The sequence below is a fragment of the Pyricularia grisea genome (assembly GCF_004355905.1).
Source record: "Pyricularia grisea strain NI907 chromosome V map unlocalized Pyricularia_grisea_NI907_Scaffold_6, whole genome shotgun sequence".
NCBI classification, from domain to species: Eukaryota; Fungi; Ascomycota; class Sordariomycetes; order Magnaporthales; family Pyriculariaceae; genus Pyricularia; species Pyricularia grisea.
In genome coordinates, this window is record NW_022156719.1 from 882563 (window position 1) to 897718 (window position 15156).

A 15156-nucleotide genomic window follows, 5' to 3' on the forward strand; every position below is an offset into this window, starting at 1 on the left:
CCTACCTTGATCGTCAACGCGCATTGGGGAGGGAGCAAGGGAGGTTCGCTCACAGAGCTGAACACTACGCTGCAAGTCCATTTACTACTGCATTTGCAGTCAGTCGCAGTGCCCCGCACCCAATAGACAGACACACTTGCATCCTCCAAGCCTCCTTTCGGTAAAGGGTGTCATTCATTCAATTCACTCACTCATTCATTCATTCATTCATTCACTGGCGCCGAGCCGCCCCCTCGACTACCTACCATAGGTACGTGACAAGCCACGCGGGCTTCCCCGTCCCAACCATCCTTTGCATGTAGGAAATTAGCAAAAGAACGAGCGTTAGGCATTCCCGAGATGTTGCATGGTCGCCTTTTTACTCATTCGCCTGTTTTGAGGTGATTGATGGCGGGGATGTTGCTCTTGCATCGACTAGGTGAGGTAGGTATGTTATTTTTGGGCTGCCTCAATTGGATCATGTTATCGAGATGCTCCATGGTGGTGGTGGTTGTTGACGACTGCAGTTACCAAGTTAAACGATCTGCAAGGTCAGATCTAGTCTGTTCGAATGTAACCATCTACACATAGTTAGGCAGGCATCCAGTCCATGTATATATTCTTACCTTATTCCAGCCTTACCATCTACTTCTTGTTCTTTCTTAACCTCAGCTCGGGTCTGGGTTCACTGTGCCAAGACCAGCTCAGCTCAGCCATCTGCATCTTCACAGTCATCGAGACGGAGACGACCAACGTGGCCGAAGCTGTCTTGGATATATAACGAGAACAAACTCCTTCCAGCACCTCGTTTGTTTTCATCTTCTCTCTTTATCAAACGTTATTCTTCAAATCACTAGGAATCAGATACCAGAACCCCCCCTCCCCGGTACACCATGGGGGCACACATTGCCTTGAAAGCCTTTGGCGGGGCCTCAGGGCCAGAGACATCACCACCGCCTCCAGCTGGACCAGACAGCACATCATCCGCAAATGCAGGCTTTCAACCCAACGCCCTCGACATGCTAATCCCAGGATTCTCCTTCTTCACTGCAGCCGTTCAGCGTTACCTGCACGTAGACCTGAACGTCTACATCCCGCTTTTTGTTACTCTGGCTGCAATCGTACTCGGCTGGCAGTACCTGAGTGATTGGTTCTGGTCCAAGATGGACTCGTACCTCATGTCAAAGTGTTCTCTGCGCACCGACGACGAGGCCTACAACTACGTGATGGCCTGGGTAGCCAAGCAGCAGTTCTCTCAAAAGTCGCGCCGCTTCATCGTCAACACAAACACCAACTCGAGGAACTATTTCATCTGGAACTGGAACGACGATCAGAAGGAGGAGGAGGACGAATCCGACCCGGACATGACCCGGAAGCCCTTGGCTTACACTCCAGACTACGGCGCACACTACTTCTTTTACAAGCGCACTCTTCTCTGCTTCCTTCGGTCCCAGGGTCGGGAGAATCCTTACTCCCTTCCCAGCGAAAAGGAGGAGATCTACATCAGCTGCTTCGGCCGCAACCCGGCCATCCTCAAGGACCTTCTCAACGAGGCCCGCGACGTCTACCTCAAGCGCGACGAGAAGAAGACGGCCATCTACCGCGGCACCGTGTCCAAGGGCGCCTCGTCCGAGCCCACCTGGAGCCGCTGCATGGCCCGGACCTCGCGCCCCTTTTCGACCGTCATCCTGAACGAAAAGGTCAAGCAGGACCTCATCGACGACGTCACCGACTACCTGGACCCGGCCACCCGCCGCTGGTACTCGAACCGCGGCATCCCCTACCGCAGGGGCTACCTCCTCCACGGTCCTCCTGGCACCGGCAAGTCCAGCTTGAGCCTGGCCCTGGCCGGCTTCTTCAAGATGCGCATCTACATTGTGAGCCTGAGCTCGGTCAACGCCAACGAGGAGACCCTCGCCACCCTCTTTGCCGAGCTGCCCCGCCGCTGCGTCGTGCTCCTCGAGGACATCGACTCGGCCGGTCTCAGCCACACGCGCGAGGGGCCAGGTTCCGCCGCCGTCGCTCCCGCACCCGCCGACGCCGACGAGATGGTACCCGGTCAGTTGACCCCCGGCCTGCCAAGCGCCGCGACCAACAGCCGCATCTCCCTGTCTGGCCTGCTCAACATCCTAGACGGCGTCGCGTCGCAGGAGGGCAGGGTGCTGATCATGACGACCAACCACATCGAGAAGCTCGACAAGGCGCTCATCCGCCCGGGCCGCGTCGACATGATTGTGCACTTTGGCCGCGCCGACCGCGCCATGATCGCCTCCATCTTCAAGGCCATCTATGCGCCGCTCGAGGGGGACGAGGGCCCCGAGGCCAAGAAGACGTCGGCCACGTTGGCCACCATCGGCAAGGACGACAGGGATGAGGCGGCCAGGGCGGCGGCAGCGGAGAAGGAGAAGCTGGAGGCGACCAGGCGGGCCGAGGAGACGCTCGCGAGGATCGAGACGCTGGCGGCTCAGTTTGCGGACCGCATCCCGGCGCACGAGTTCAGCCCCGCCGAGCTGCAGGGTTACCTGATGAAGCACAAGCGGGACGCCGAGGCGGCGGTGGCCGGGGCGGAGGAGTGGGTCGTGGCGGCGCGCAAGGAGAAGGCGGAGAAGGAGGTCGAAGAGGCCAAGGAGAGGCGACGAAAGGAGGAGGAGGGGAAGGAAGAGGCCGACAAGAAGAAGCGCAAGGAGGAGCGCAAGAAGAACAAGACGAAGCGCGCCAAGAAGGCGGCGGTGGCGTCCAAGCAGGAGGATAGCGGCGACAGCTCCGGCTCCGACACGGCCGAGCCGGGCGATGGCGGTGGTAGGTCGGATGATAGCTCGGACGAGGAGGAGGAGGAGGAGGCGAGCAGCAAGATGAGGGGGAAGAGTCGAGGTGCGAGGCGGAGAAGGAAGGCGGGCAAGAAGGCCAAGGTCCAGGAGGATGAGGGTGAGGGTTCTGAGGATCAGGAGGCTGCCCGTTTGAGCAAGACCGAGGAGCCGAAGCAGCAGAGAGAGCTGCTGCCGTCGGTTCCTGCGATCAAGCTGGGACAGAATCAGGATGATGCCAAACCTCCGCGGTCTCCTGTTGGGGGAGACTCGGGCTACGAAACTTGTTGAAAAAATATCTTTCTTAATTTTAAATGTTCATTCCATTACCTTTTTTCCCTTTTTTTCTTTTTCCTACGACGTCATTTTCTAAACATGAGAGCATTATACAGCTAAGCAAAGGTTGGTGAGCGATGGCGTTTTAGGATATCTCTTTTTTTCGTCCTTGGTCTCCTAGTTTGCTTACTATATTCATCAAATATTTCATTCCCTCCAAAATACAAGCATCACCTTATCTTCAAACATTGGGATACTCTTCGGTTATGTTAGGTTGAGCAAAGCTGGGATGATAATAAATCCGTGCAGAACTAGGATGCAACCCGCACTGGCACTGTTTTGTTTGCATTTTGTTCAGCTCAACGGTTATATATCGTGCCGTTTGCATCAGGAGCTGCATCTGCTTGTCTCAGTGTCTTGTTTACAAAAGCCATCCCATTAAAAAAAAAAAAAAACTAAAAAAAAACTGCAGAAGCACACGCCTCCATCGTCTAGGGATATGGGATTAAAATGTTCTCTGCACCGGTCCATCTGGCGGTACGCTGGGATGCAGCATAATGATACCGGGAATCTCACCGCGAGGACTTTGAAACCTTGCCACTTGTAGATCTTTGAAGGTCTTTGTTGAGACTGTTATATCGCGCATTAGTCTCTAATGATATCCTTCAGTACCGAGCTTATACTAGTCCCGCATGGCCAGCTTTTTGATCTTGCTAGCTCTTGTTTAAAATAGCTCCTGTGAGCAGGGCACAGAGCTATTAAGTCAACCCGGACCGTATTTAGGCTGTTAACAAGCTATCGGAGTCGCGGGTGAATGGGACATGGAACCGGCGGCTATTTGTATCATCTTCTCTTTTTTTTCTTTTTACTTCTTTTTCCAATTTTGTTATCCCCTCATTGCAGAAGAAAAATGCCGCTAGGCACGCATCACCTCCTGCATATATAACACTACTTGTAACGAGGCTGAGGGGGTTTTTAATTTATTTATTTTGTTGTACTATTTTATCTCACAACACTTGCGATGGTCTAAGACACAAGTGGCAATATTTGCGGGATTCCATATTCTATTGAGCCTAGTGAGTCAAAATGGGACCAAGAACAGCATATCCTCGGTATACATAAAAGAAGAGGGATAATAAGAATGTCCAAGAACAGTAATCTTTGCTCCGGGAATAGGTATTCCCCTCTTGGAAATCTGATGAATGGTCCGATGATTTCCTTGTTTACACAGATATACAAACTGCTCACAGACGCTGCAAGCCGTGCCCTATCTTGGATGGGATTTGGTGAAGTCTTTTAAAATCGGCAGAAAGGGCAGCTCTCGAGCATCAAGAATTCGCCGCTCTGCCAGAATGACCAAGGTTTGATATTGGCCATTTTTATTGACCCGGTCAATTCCACAGAAGGTTTCCACGGGTGGCTCCTGGCAGCTGTCGTCTTCGATACCAGAACTAGTTTTGGGATTATAAGTGTAGTAGTAAATCTTTGGATGAACGCGTCTCCTGGGCCCAGTTCCAGCACAGAATCGAGCGATCGCTTACCTATCTACCTCTAACTACCTTATCAAGCTTGACGGTGATTTTCTATTATTTTATCTTTATCCTTCTCATCGCTTAGCTCCAAGCACGTGTGTTTGCATTTGCCGCCCCCCCTGTTATCGTCCAATGAAGCTATTCATTCTCGACCGAATGTGTTTCATCATAGTCCACATCAAGTCCCGATTCGGAGATGATTTGATAAGTCCGTCTTTTTTTTTTTCTTTTTTTTTTTTTCTCTTTGGCGATTAAAGCCTCGTCACAAATGTCTAAATGGACCTTTGTTATCACCAACGACGAGCCAACGTGGTAAACAACGCGGAGCGATCCACTGGTCTAATTTCGCGAAAAAAAAAAGTGACGATGGACCGGCAAGGACCGGACTAGGGCTGCGCGTCTAGCTGCGTCTGTTTGCCGACGTAAGACAGGTAAGACGGACGAATCCGACTTTTCAAATTTGTGGCCTGATATGGTGTAAAATTCAAAAGTTTGTGATGGGTTTACCATGGGTGTTGGGAGTATAAAGATGCTATCGAAAAAAACGGCCAGTTTAGTTTGGGAAAAGTCTTGCCGAGTCTGCCAAGAAATGCCAGTCAACGTCGCGCACTTGGCTTGGTTTTTTTTTTCTTTTTTTTTTTTTTTCTTGCCACTAGGAAGTAATAAGTCGGACAGCTGGCTAGATCCATACCGTACATACGACGTACATAGATTTTGGTGGATTATACGTTCCTGCAGTAGATCATACCGGCTTAGGTGCGTTGGTGTCTGATATGTTGGGTTTCCTTTCTGCTTCCTATCAGACGGAAGGAAAGCTTAAAATAAAACCGATCAAAAAAACGCTCTCAACAACACAAATGTGTCATACCTTTACACTTCCGAAGCAACAACTGTTGAGGGAAAATGGTTGTAATTTGGCGATTGGGTTGCAACCTGAATTGGACTTAAATTCTGTTTAAGGGTGGATGGATGGGTAAGCGGTGCTTACCAGGAATTGACGGTCTGAATTCTAATTTTATCTCTCTTCTTTTTTTTTTCTTACCTTCATCAGGACTGAGCACGATGTAGCCACGCCTGTTTAATGAGATGAGTTTTTGTTTGGTACTGGGAAACGACCTTGTTGAGATTCTTTCTCCCTTTCCTGTTTTGAGTTATCCCCAGTTTGTCTACGTACAAATGGTACGGGAATTCGGGTCTTAACAAAGGTACGTAAGTCAAGGTAGCCATGTCGACACCGACTATTTCATTCATACCTTGAATGCCAAGGAAACAGGGATACGATGGCATGCTTCTGCAGCTAGCACATGACAGGCAGAAATAAAGTCCCCTATTACCATGGGGTATTCACGAGCTACATCGTCAAAATTCCTAAATGGGAAGGCTTCCACGCTGACGATGACGCACATCGTAGGTCAAAAAGCAAAAGAACGGGGTAAAGAGAAGCAATTTTGAGACCTTGTAAGGCAGCCATGCATCTATCTCGTGATTATCAAAATCGCCCAAGGACGGGCATTTGATGGCATGTGTTAAGACCTTGAAAGGAAGGAATAACCCGAGGTATATTAGTTCTAGAACTAGCCTAAGTACCTACCTAGGTTCCTGAGGTAGATAGGCCTAAGAAGTAGGTGTGTACAACGAGGGGCACAGTGTTTATTTACTAAAGCTCTTTTTGACGATTAAACGACAACAACAGTGACAGTAGCGAACAACAAATAACAACAGGAAAAAGACAGACCATCAAAGCACAACAACGGGCCAAAAAAAAAGAACAGTAACCGTTTCTTCAAAGGTGGATTCTGCAATTTCATCAAGCTGCGCCATTAACGGCTTGGTCCGTTGATTTCGCGGCCTGCTACGTCGTCTCTCGAAGTCAATATCCCCACATAGATCGAACCCCTGGTGATTTAGATAACTGTGTACAACCGGGTCTGGGTCTTGCTGGGTTCATCTTTCTTAACTTGACCCTCCTTTCATGCGACCGGAGCATCTTAAAAAGTCCCTTCGCCTGCTCATTTCCTGTCTTTGTTGCAGTAGACGGCAGCTTCGGATCTTTTCTCGTTGATCACCAAAAAGGCCCGAGAGTCAACTGGACGGTTTCTTTTTTGCTGTAAGTAGAACACCGAACTTCCATGTCGCATGCACTATACACATTCACAAACACCACCACCTCACCCCGAAACAGTTGGTCTGGGTATCCGGTGAAGCTGCCTTAGCTACCTACCTAGGTACTTATCTAGGTCTCTACTAAGGTAGCAACTTTAAGCTCGATATCTTGGTACCTCTGCGAGTCACCTCAAACAGACCGTCGGGTGTATTTTGTCGTCGCATTTTTTTTATGCACCCAAGTGGATGATCTTGTTTCTGTGTCTGTGCTGTTCTGGTTCCGATTTCCGTCCAAGAAAGAACCAAACTTTATGGGCACGAAACAGCGGTGAAAGCGGTGCAAATGGGAACGAAATCCGTGTGCAGGCACTGACAAGCAACAAACAGTACTTTATTACTTCGCCCGCTCGCCCGCTCTTCCTTCTCTTTCAAAAAAAAAATCCACTCCGACATTCCCAGCGAGGCTTTTGTTCTTGAGTTCATCGACTAGTCCCTCACAATGGCGTCCCGTCCGCAGAACATTGGCATCAAGGCCATTGAGATCTACTTCCCCAGCCAGGTACGTCGGTACTGTTGACAACCAAAAAAAAATTGCAACCCCTCGACTCAAATTTCTACACGCGCCACGGAAACCTGGATCCGACATCGCTCCCCCACCTACTATTCTCAATCCCTTCTAGGTCCCCTTTTGCATGTGTCAAAGCAAACACTAACGCAGCCTCACTAAACTCAGTACGTCGAGCAATCCGAGCTCGAAAAGTTCGATGGCGTCAGCACTGGAAAATACACAATTGGCCTTGGGCAGACCAAGATGGCCTTTTGCGACGACCGCGAAGGTTAGTTGGTGGGATGTCGGCGCCACTGAACCCCTCCAAATTGCCCCCTGTTGCTCATTATACTTGCCCCGCACCCTTGCCCCACAGACTGTGTGAATAATTCATTCAGAGAGTCGCATCTGACCGCGATGACTATCTACCCGTAGACATCTACTCACTTGCCCTGACGGCCACGTCAAACCTGCTCAAGAAGTATGCTATCGACCCCAACTCCATCGGCCGCCTTGAGGTCGGCACCGAGACCCTCTTGGACAAGTCCAAGTCGGTTAAGTCGGTGCTGATGCAGCTTTTCGGCGACAACACCAACATCGAGGGTGTCGACACCGTCAACGCCTGCTACGGCGGCACCAACGCCTTCATCAACTCGATCAACTGGATTGAGGGTTCCGGCTGGGACGGCCGTGATGCCATCGTCGTTGCTGGAGATATCGCCCTTTACGCCAAGGGCAACGCCCGCCCCACCGGTGGTGCCGGCTGCGTCGCCATGCTGATTGGCCCCGATGCCCCCATCGTCGCCGAGCCTGGTCTGCGTGGATCTTTCATGCAGCACGCCTACGACTTCTACAAGCCCGACCTGGCCAGCGAGTACCCCTACGTCGACGGCCACTTCTCGCTCACCTGCTACACCAAGGCATTGGACGGTTGCTACCGTGCCTACAACAAGCGTGAGGCTCAGCTCCAGAACGGCCATGCCAACGGCAACGGCGCCGCAGACAGCTCCAAGACCCCTCTGGACCGCTTTGACTACATTGCTTTCCACTCGCCCACCTGCAAGCTTGTGCAAAAGTCGTACGCCCGCCTGCTGTACCACGACTACCTCGCCAACCCCGACCACCCTGCCTTTGCCGAGGTCCCCGGGGAGCTGCGTGATATGGACTACGAGAAGTCGCTTACCGACAAGGGCGTGGAGAAGGCCTTTATGGCCCTGACTAAGAAGCGCTTCCAGGAGCGTGTCAACCCCGGCATCCAGGTCGCCACCATGTGCGGCAACATGTACTGCGCCAGCGTCTGGGGTGGTCTGTCCAGCTTGATCGGCCACGTCGACAGCGCTACTCTTCAGGGCAAGCGCATCGGTCTTTTCAGCTACGGCTCTGGCTTGGCTGCCAGCTTCTTGTCGTTCCGCGTCAACGGCAGCACCGAGAAGATCTCGCAGATGCTTGACATTCCCAACAGGCTTGAGAACAGGCGAGCCGTGCCGCCGCAGACATATGACGATGTGAGAATAAACCGAGATGAACTTGGGTTTGGACATTTTTTCTGATAGTGTGCGACATTCGCTGACATTCTTTATCCTTACAGATGTGCGAGATGCGCAAGAAGGCTCATCTTCAGAAGGGCTTTAACCCCACTGGCGATGTCAACACCATCGTGAACGGAACCTACTACCTCGAGAACGTTGACGACATGTTCAAGCGATCCTACGGCGTCAAGGCATAAGGGAAGCTGGCTGCTCGGATGCTTTATTGGAACGACGATACCCGGAAGCTATTAATAGAGGCAGGTTGCCTCAAGCGAAATTCAACGGCATGAATAAACCCTACTGCCTCACTGGAAGTCGGCGAGACCATTCCTCCGAGGTGTGACACGGCGTCACATGCACTTCCGCAAGTCGCTTGCCAGCTTGTTTTTGATCGCGATTGGGTGGTGCAGACGCTGCACAGTACAAGCATTTGGGAAATATGCAGGCGATTCGGACAGTTGCTGGAGAGAGAATCAACCTCACCTGGTTTGCCACAAGAGCGTATAGTAGCGTGTGCGGCATGGTGGGCAATCTCTAACGCCATGCTCAACGGGTTCTGCCTCGCGGTGTATATACTTTTGTGTTTTGGGCGGCGCTTTTGAAGTAATTAGATCTTTGCAAGTTGAGCTTTATCATGGAAGAGTTTTCATCAACCAATAATAAAAAAAAAATTGAAATTAGTTGCTGCAAGTACTCAGACCGTCTTATGAATCAGTGTAGAGTATATCCTTATGCAGATCACGACGGAGCGCTACCATGGCTAGTAGTCTTCCCACTTGCGAAACAAAGGGTCGATACAGAATCGCGAAGCCTATCCGATACTCTACAAGACTGACTGGACTTGTCGTTCTTGACCTGAGGGTACGTATGTCACTTACTGTGTTTCAGGAATACTTTAGTTTGGCCACAAGAGAATAATGAATCGTACTGAATTATGAACCTCTGGTACTATTGAAACAGGATGGAGGGATTGGGTAGACCCCTATGGAAGGTAGCAGCTACAGCGTCAGAAAAGCCGTAGATAAAACAAGCTGTAGTCATTCATCGTGACCGAGAGAGAAAAGAGAGTTTGTGAATGAAACGGTTGAAATATGGTTGTTTCTTTTTCCAGTGATTTTTGAGTTATGATACATGCATTTAGCAAGAGAAAACAAAGACAACAAGAACGCCCCACTGTCCAACCAAGCAGCTGCAAAAGGAAAAAAAAAAAAGGTAACAAAACGCCCCGTGAGCAATAGATGTAGCTCAAAACGTTAATACCGTATTGTAAACCCCCTGAAAATAGTTTCAAAACAGACCAAAGTAAAAAAAAAAAAGCCCCCCTACCATGGGTAGTTTCCAATAAACACCATCTAACACCGTTTTCACAAACCCAAATATCCAAAGATGATTTCCGTATGAGGCATAAAACATGTAATAAACAAGAAAAAAAAAACAAGAATTCAAGAGACAAGTATCCATGGCAGCATCGTTACAAACGGGTAAAAATCCCCAAGTGGCTGCCTCTTTTGACGTCGAAAGAAAAGTTATTACCCAGCCAAAGAGCGGGCAAAAGGCCGTCGTCGTCAGATCAACCGATAGGCGCAGGTGGCGGCGGCGGAGGCCCACCAGCTGTCGCCATGGGCCTGGGCATAGGTGGTCTGGCACCACCCGGCATCATCCCCGGCATGCCCGGTGGCCCCCCTGGCGGACCCGGCATCCCCGGCGGGCGCATGGGTCTTGCTCCAGGCGGGAAGACGCGCGGCACACCGGCCCCGGGAGGGAAGGGAGGGCGCATGCCCGGTTGACCTGGCGGGCCTGGCGGGTGCATCCCAGGAGGAGGGGCAGCGCGCATGCCGCCGGGAGGACCGGGCCTCGGGGCGGGGTTGTATGGGGCAGCGCTGTCGCCCGACGATGACGAGTCGGAATCCGAATCAGAGTCGGAATCCGGAGGACGGCGCCGGCCCGCCATTGGTTTCCTGCGGCGCGGGGTCGGGGACGAGGAGCTGCTGCTGCCGCTGTATACGGAGCCGTCGTCGTCGTCCTCGTAGGCGTAGTGCTGGCCGACAAAGTACCACTGGTCTTCGATGTATGTGGTGGTATAGTCGCCGCAGTCGGTCTCGGTGGTGACCTTTTCCTTGCGCAGGTGCGAGTGGCGGCTCGGGCGCCCCCCGGCAAAGTAGATGAGAAACGAGGTCGCGGCTGATTTTATGGGCACGCTGTGCTTAGACGTCTCCGTCTGGACCGTCCTGTTGGAGGAAGTCGACGAGCCGGATGAGCGGCCGGACCTCCGCGAGGCCGACGACTTTGCCGTGCGGGCCATGGTGCTCCTGCTTCAACGGGGAGGAGCTACTAATGGTGTGGACGGGCTTTGTATAGTTGGGAAGGGGGGGTTGTTGGCGGTTTTTTGTCCGTGGTTCACGGCCGAAAAGCGGCAGTCGCCACGGTTAGGGATTGTGATGATGAGGAAGATGTGAGGGAATGAAGAGGGAAAGCTACAAGGGACTATGGCCTGCGCAGACAGCTGGAGGTGGTGTTGGAGCCGAAAGCAGATCAGATCGGGGCCAAGGAGCGGAGACCTCTTGATCTAGTTCTAGAATAGGAGCACATATAGTAGAGACAGGGGTGTGTGTGGGAAAGGCCCCTGTAAGTGAGGACAAGGTAGAATTGCTTGCCCTACGCCAAAGAAGACATGGGCGCAAGTAGCTATTCAGCTGCGTTCGATGATCGAGATGATTCAGTTTGCTCTAGGTCAATATGGCGGATGCTTGGAATTGTAGGGTAGTATCTTGTTTAAGATAGGCGAGACACGGTGGAATATATCACAAGGAGGGCTCTGTTTGCACATCTTTGAGGCTCTGAGAGCTAGGCAATATCTCATTGTATTTGGGCGACAGATACAAGCCTCTGAATACGATTGGGCAAAATTTCCCTGACCAAAAGAGAGAGAGAGAGAGACAGGAAAGAAAAAAACGGACAAAGGAACAGCTCAATCCGCAACTGAGATGGCTGACACTGTCTACTCCGTGCACTGAAGTCGGGCGGATCCAAACGACAACATATTAGGGTCACACCAAGAACGCAGCGTGCAGCTTCTGTCCCAGGTATGAGCGAATCGTGAGCTGTGATAAAACCCAAAAAATCCTCTTCCGGATCGATATCACAATTCGGCAGCAGCTGAGAGGGGCCAGGGAGTGGAGGAAAGGGCATGCAGAACATCCAGGCGGTCTGCCGGTGTGCAGAGACCAAGCACCCCGAAGAAGTTCGCCTCTGAAAGTCCCGCAGCGCAGGCAACTGCGGTAAAGAGCCGCAAAAGTGGAACGAGGCAAAGGAAGGAGGAACGGAGATGGGCGAGACAGAGAAGCAACAAACGGGAAGAGGAGAAAGGTCTGCAGCCGAGCTAAAGGCAGGGTCGGCGGGTTTGGCTAGCCTTTAGTGGACAAAGCATGCAGAGGAGAAGAGGGATTTTTGGGTCGCATGCAAATATAGGCGAGTAAGAGGCGGGCGGGCTAAGATAGGTTGTAGGTACCGAGACCGATATAGACCCTGGAGCATCTTGCTACTGGTACATTGTGTTCCGATGTGATATGCGTGAGACGACCTTGCACGCAGCATGCAGGCTGAAGTGCTGGAGCCACCCGAGATCTTGACCTACCAGACTCGAGAGCAACCCTCCTCTTGTCTGCAGCCAAGGTGTGCGGCATGCAGCAACTCCAATGTATTTGGGCGCAGCTTGCGTGTCAGTCATCATTTCTAATTCTTGTTTTTTGTTTGTATGTAGTTGACCATGATAAGTAGCACAGGAGGAATTTGGGCGAGTATCCGTATAGTGTTTGATAGGAGTGATTGGAAAAAACTTTGTGCAAACTTTGGGCATCAAAAACTGCACAAACGGGTGATCAGGTCATACCGGTCCGTCCGTTCGTCCGGTTTCTCCCCATGTGCTTTTGAAGGAAGGGAACGTGAAGAGAACCAGCCATCTAACGGTACCTGCAACATCCCACACGGATATGACTAACACCGTGATTCTAGCTAGGTGAGCAAAGCGCGGCGTGAATGTACAGAACAGTACTACTGGTACCGTAACTTTTGAATGTGTGGGAATTGTGTGTTAGCTGCAGATTTGTACCTTCAATTGCAACGTTTGAGTAGCACTGCACTTAGCTTCGGCTTGCTGCAGGCAACGAGACTTGACCCAGACAGGAAAAATACAAAAAGAAACGAGGGAAATCAAGCCAGACTCAGACCCCGCACTCCAAGAATTGACCGAGCACAAAAAGTAAAATCCAAGGTGTTATCCTGCCTTCCTGACCGTTCAAGCCATTGTATAATCAGGATAGATAGATGGATAGGTGAGCTTGGTAAGCAGTAACTTTGTCGTTCACAATGTGTATAAACACTCAAATCGTTCAAGTTATGTTGTGTTGTTGTATCAGATGCAGAAAAAGAAAAGAATGATCGACGGCCCCTGACATGTTTATATCTTGTTTGTGTTTGTTTTGTGCCAAATAAATTATTAAATCCGGACATACCCAAGATAGACAAGTTCAGCTCCGGATCACTTCACCCCGCCCAGCCCGGAGCTGAGCAACAGTTGACAAGTGATTACTGTACTGTGCTGCACGAACCCGACCGAATTGCTCGTCCGTTCGAGTGAGCGTTCTTGGCGCAGTCCATGTCAAAATCCGAGTTAAAATATTTGGTCGGTGTCTGAGTGCTCTAACTGTGGCACTGTCTGGGAAGACTTTTTTTTCTTTCTTTCTTTTTTTTTTTTTTTTTTTCTTTGTGAAGAATGAATGGTACCTAAGGCGGGAGGAGTTCCAGTTCTGGTGGCTTGCAACTACTTATCATGAACTGTTCTTTCCCTGGAGGTGATGGCATGGCATTGGCCCACTCTCAGGTCCCGTATTCTTTATTCGTCCAATCATGGGGCCACCAATTATGGGTCACAACATTGGAAGTTCCATCTGCAACCCGCCCTTGCCGCCTTACCCTGTAGAAGTTCGGCTTCTAGTTTAGAGCCAAGAGAGATCTTGACCACCCCGCTGTCACCAAAACAACTACTGTACGGGCAGTATTTGCACCTATATATAGTATTTATTCATGTTTATGATTGTTCAACCGAGTACAGGAGACTTACAACGCCATCAGAACGGCTCGAGATATAATGCCAACTTGGTTATAAATCAGTCCACATTGACCATCATGAGTCGAAATCATTTGTCGACTGGACTTGGGCTCAATCCCCAGCAGCAGCAAGCAAAGCACATAAGAGATAGATGACTTTGCAGCATTTTGCTGCACAACCCAACCGCACTTCGGATTCTCTCGAGTGTCCGAGCTTTGATCCCACCCAGGATGCGAGGGTCGAGTCAATCAATATCTTTTACCTCCTAGGCTCCTACCTACTTCGTACGTGGTATGTTCCGGGTTTTACTGGGGGCTGTGTTCTCAAGGGGCCCACAGAGGAGCACAGCCCCCAGAGTAGCCTTTTCCTCTTCCTTGTCTGCTTGCCCCAAATTGGTATACCACGCTTGGGCCCACGGCTTCCATAGGAAAAAGCGGCTTCATCCCATAGATTCCATGTTCCCAAACTCAATCCCCCTCAAGCGGCGTGACATTATACATGGCATCATTGACTTCCCTTGCACTTAGCTCGGTTACCTACCACATGTATGGTACTTTTGCTTCCCAGACCCTGTTTATTTGTATCAGGTGTATTCTGCAGCAGCAAACTCTGATGTGATGCTGTTTTTATTCAAGATGAACACCCCCTTCGCTGTGCAACAAGGCAAGCTACCTATTTTCAACTGAACCTGCGTTAAACCATCCCTTCTTAGCCAAATCACCAGATTAGGCTGAGGTGACCAACTGCCTATTTCCGCTTTCCTCTCTCTTTTTTTTGTCTTTTTTTTTTTTACCATACATATTGCCCCCGTGCATCTTTACTGCTTAAACGGCAAGCGGAAGGGCCAAATTTATAATTGGTATCTCTCAGCAACTCAAATCTACGGGCTTTTTAGGCCGAGTTATTTGTTCAAGCAGTCAGCAGAAAGGCTCATCACTACCGTATGAAGGCACAAAAAGCTACCTACCTACCAATCACTTCATCCAAGCATTTCGTTGACAGTTGAGACCATCCCTCTGTTATAAGCTTACCTACAACACCAAAACCCATCAGTGTAAGGCAGTTTGATGCAGATTTTTCTTTTTCTTTTTACTTTGCCCGTATTCTTATTTGCACAAAACTGCGCATCATCACATGGTTACCTTCAATCCTGTTGCGACCGTCCAACAGTAGCACAGACAGTCTGACCCTGAACTAGGACTCCTGGCTAAGGGCCTAGCGTGGTGGATAGTACTTCGCCAGCCCCGCGCTTGACAGACAGGTACAGCGCCAGTCCGAG

The 15156-nt window shown here is 50.6% G+C and overlaps 6 protein-coding genes across 6 annotated transcripts; 4 read left to right on the top strand and 2 right to left on the bottom strand.

Annotated features, from left to right (window-relative positions):
* Positions 1–872: 872 nt before the first annotated feature.
* On the top strand, positions 873–3074 carry PgNI_08217 (uncharacterized protein; the record flags this gene model as incomplete). Its single annotated transcript, XM_031128216.1, has 1 exon — positions 873–3074. The coding sequence occupies one exon, from the start codon at positions 873–875 to the stop codon at positions 3072–3074; it is 2202 nt and encodes a 733-aa protein (XP_030979251.1).
* A 1856-nt stretch (positions 3075–4930) lies between these two features.
* On the bottom strand, positions 4931–5415 carry PgNI_08218 (uncharacterized protein; the record flags this gene model as incomplete). Its single annotated transcript, XM_031128217.1, has 2 exons — positions 5299–5415; positions 4931–5170 (listed from the first exon to the last, which is right to left on the bottom strand). Exon 2 carries the CDS (start codon positions 5099–5101, stop codon positions 4931–4933), a length of 171 nt encoding a protein of 56 aa, XP_030979258.1. The 5' UTR covers positions 5102–5170; positions 5299–5415.
* A 1154-nt stretch (positions 5416–6569) lies between these two features.
* PgNI_08219 (uncharacterized protein) lies at positions 6570–9450 on the top strand. Its single transcript, XM_031128218.1, has 5 exons — positions 6570–6698; positions 7082–7253; positions 7428–7530; positions 7677–8746; positions 8830–9450. The coding sequence occupies exons 2-5, from the start codon at positions 7194–7196 to the stop codon at positions 8965–8967; spliced, it is 1371 nt and encodes a 456-aa protein (XP_030979259.1). The 5' UTR covers positions 6570–6698; positions 7082–7193; the 3' UTR covers positions 8968–9450.
* Positions 9451–10340: 890 nt separating this feature from the next.
* Positions 10341–11072, bottom strand: PgNI_08220 (uncharacterized protein; the record flags this gene model as incomplete). Its single annotated transcript, XM_031128219.1, has 1 exon — positions 10341–11072. The coding sequence occupies one exon, from the start codon at positions 11070–11072 to the stop codon at positions 10341–10343; it is 732 nt and encodes a 243-aa protein (XP_030979249.1).
* Positions 11073–11957: 885 nt separating this feature from the next.
* On the top strand, positions 11958–12185 carry PgNI_08221 (uncharacterized protein; the record flags this gene model as incomplete). The annotated part of the gene is given in 2 exon segments (XM_031128220.1): positions 11958–12011; positions 12027–12185. 2 exon segments carry the CDS (start codon positions 11958–11960, stop codon positions 12183–12185), a joined length of 213 nt encoding a protein of 70 aa, XP_030979248.1.
* Positions 12186–12362: 177 nt separating this feature from the next.
* Positions 12363–12767, top strand: PgNI_08222 (uncharacterized protein; the record flags this gene model as incomplete). The annotated part of the gene is made up of 2 exons (XM_031128221.1): positions 12363–12488; positions 12531–12767. 2 exons carry the CDS (start codon positions 12363–12365, stop codon positions 12765–12767), a joined length of 363 nt encoding a protein of 120 aa, XP_030979247.1.
* Between the last annotated feature and the right edge of the window lie 2389 nt (positions 12768–15156).

What these genes read in the sequence shown, in the direction of transcription:
- PgNI_08219 (XM_031128218.1), top strand. Translation starts at nt 7,194, where the DNA reads ATGGCGTCCCGTCCGCAGAACATTGGCATCAAGGCCATTGAGATCTAC. An exon ending in CTTTTGCGACGACCGCGAAG is followed by an intron (nt 7,531 to 7,676) that starts GTTAGTTGGTGG and finishes ATCTACCCGTAG; the next exon opens with ACATCTACTCACTTGCCCTG. An exon ending in CGCCGCAGACATATGACGAT is followed by an intron (nt 8,747 to 8,829) that starts GTGAGAATAAAC and finishes TTATCCTTACAG; the next exon opens with ATGTGCGAGATGCGCAAGAA.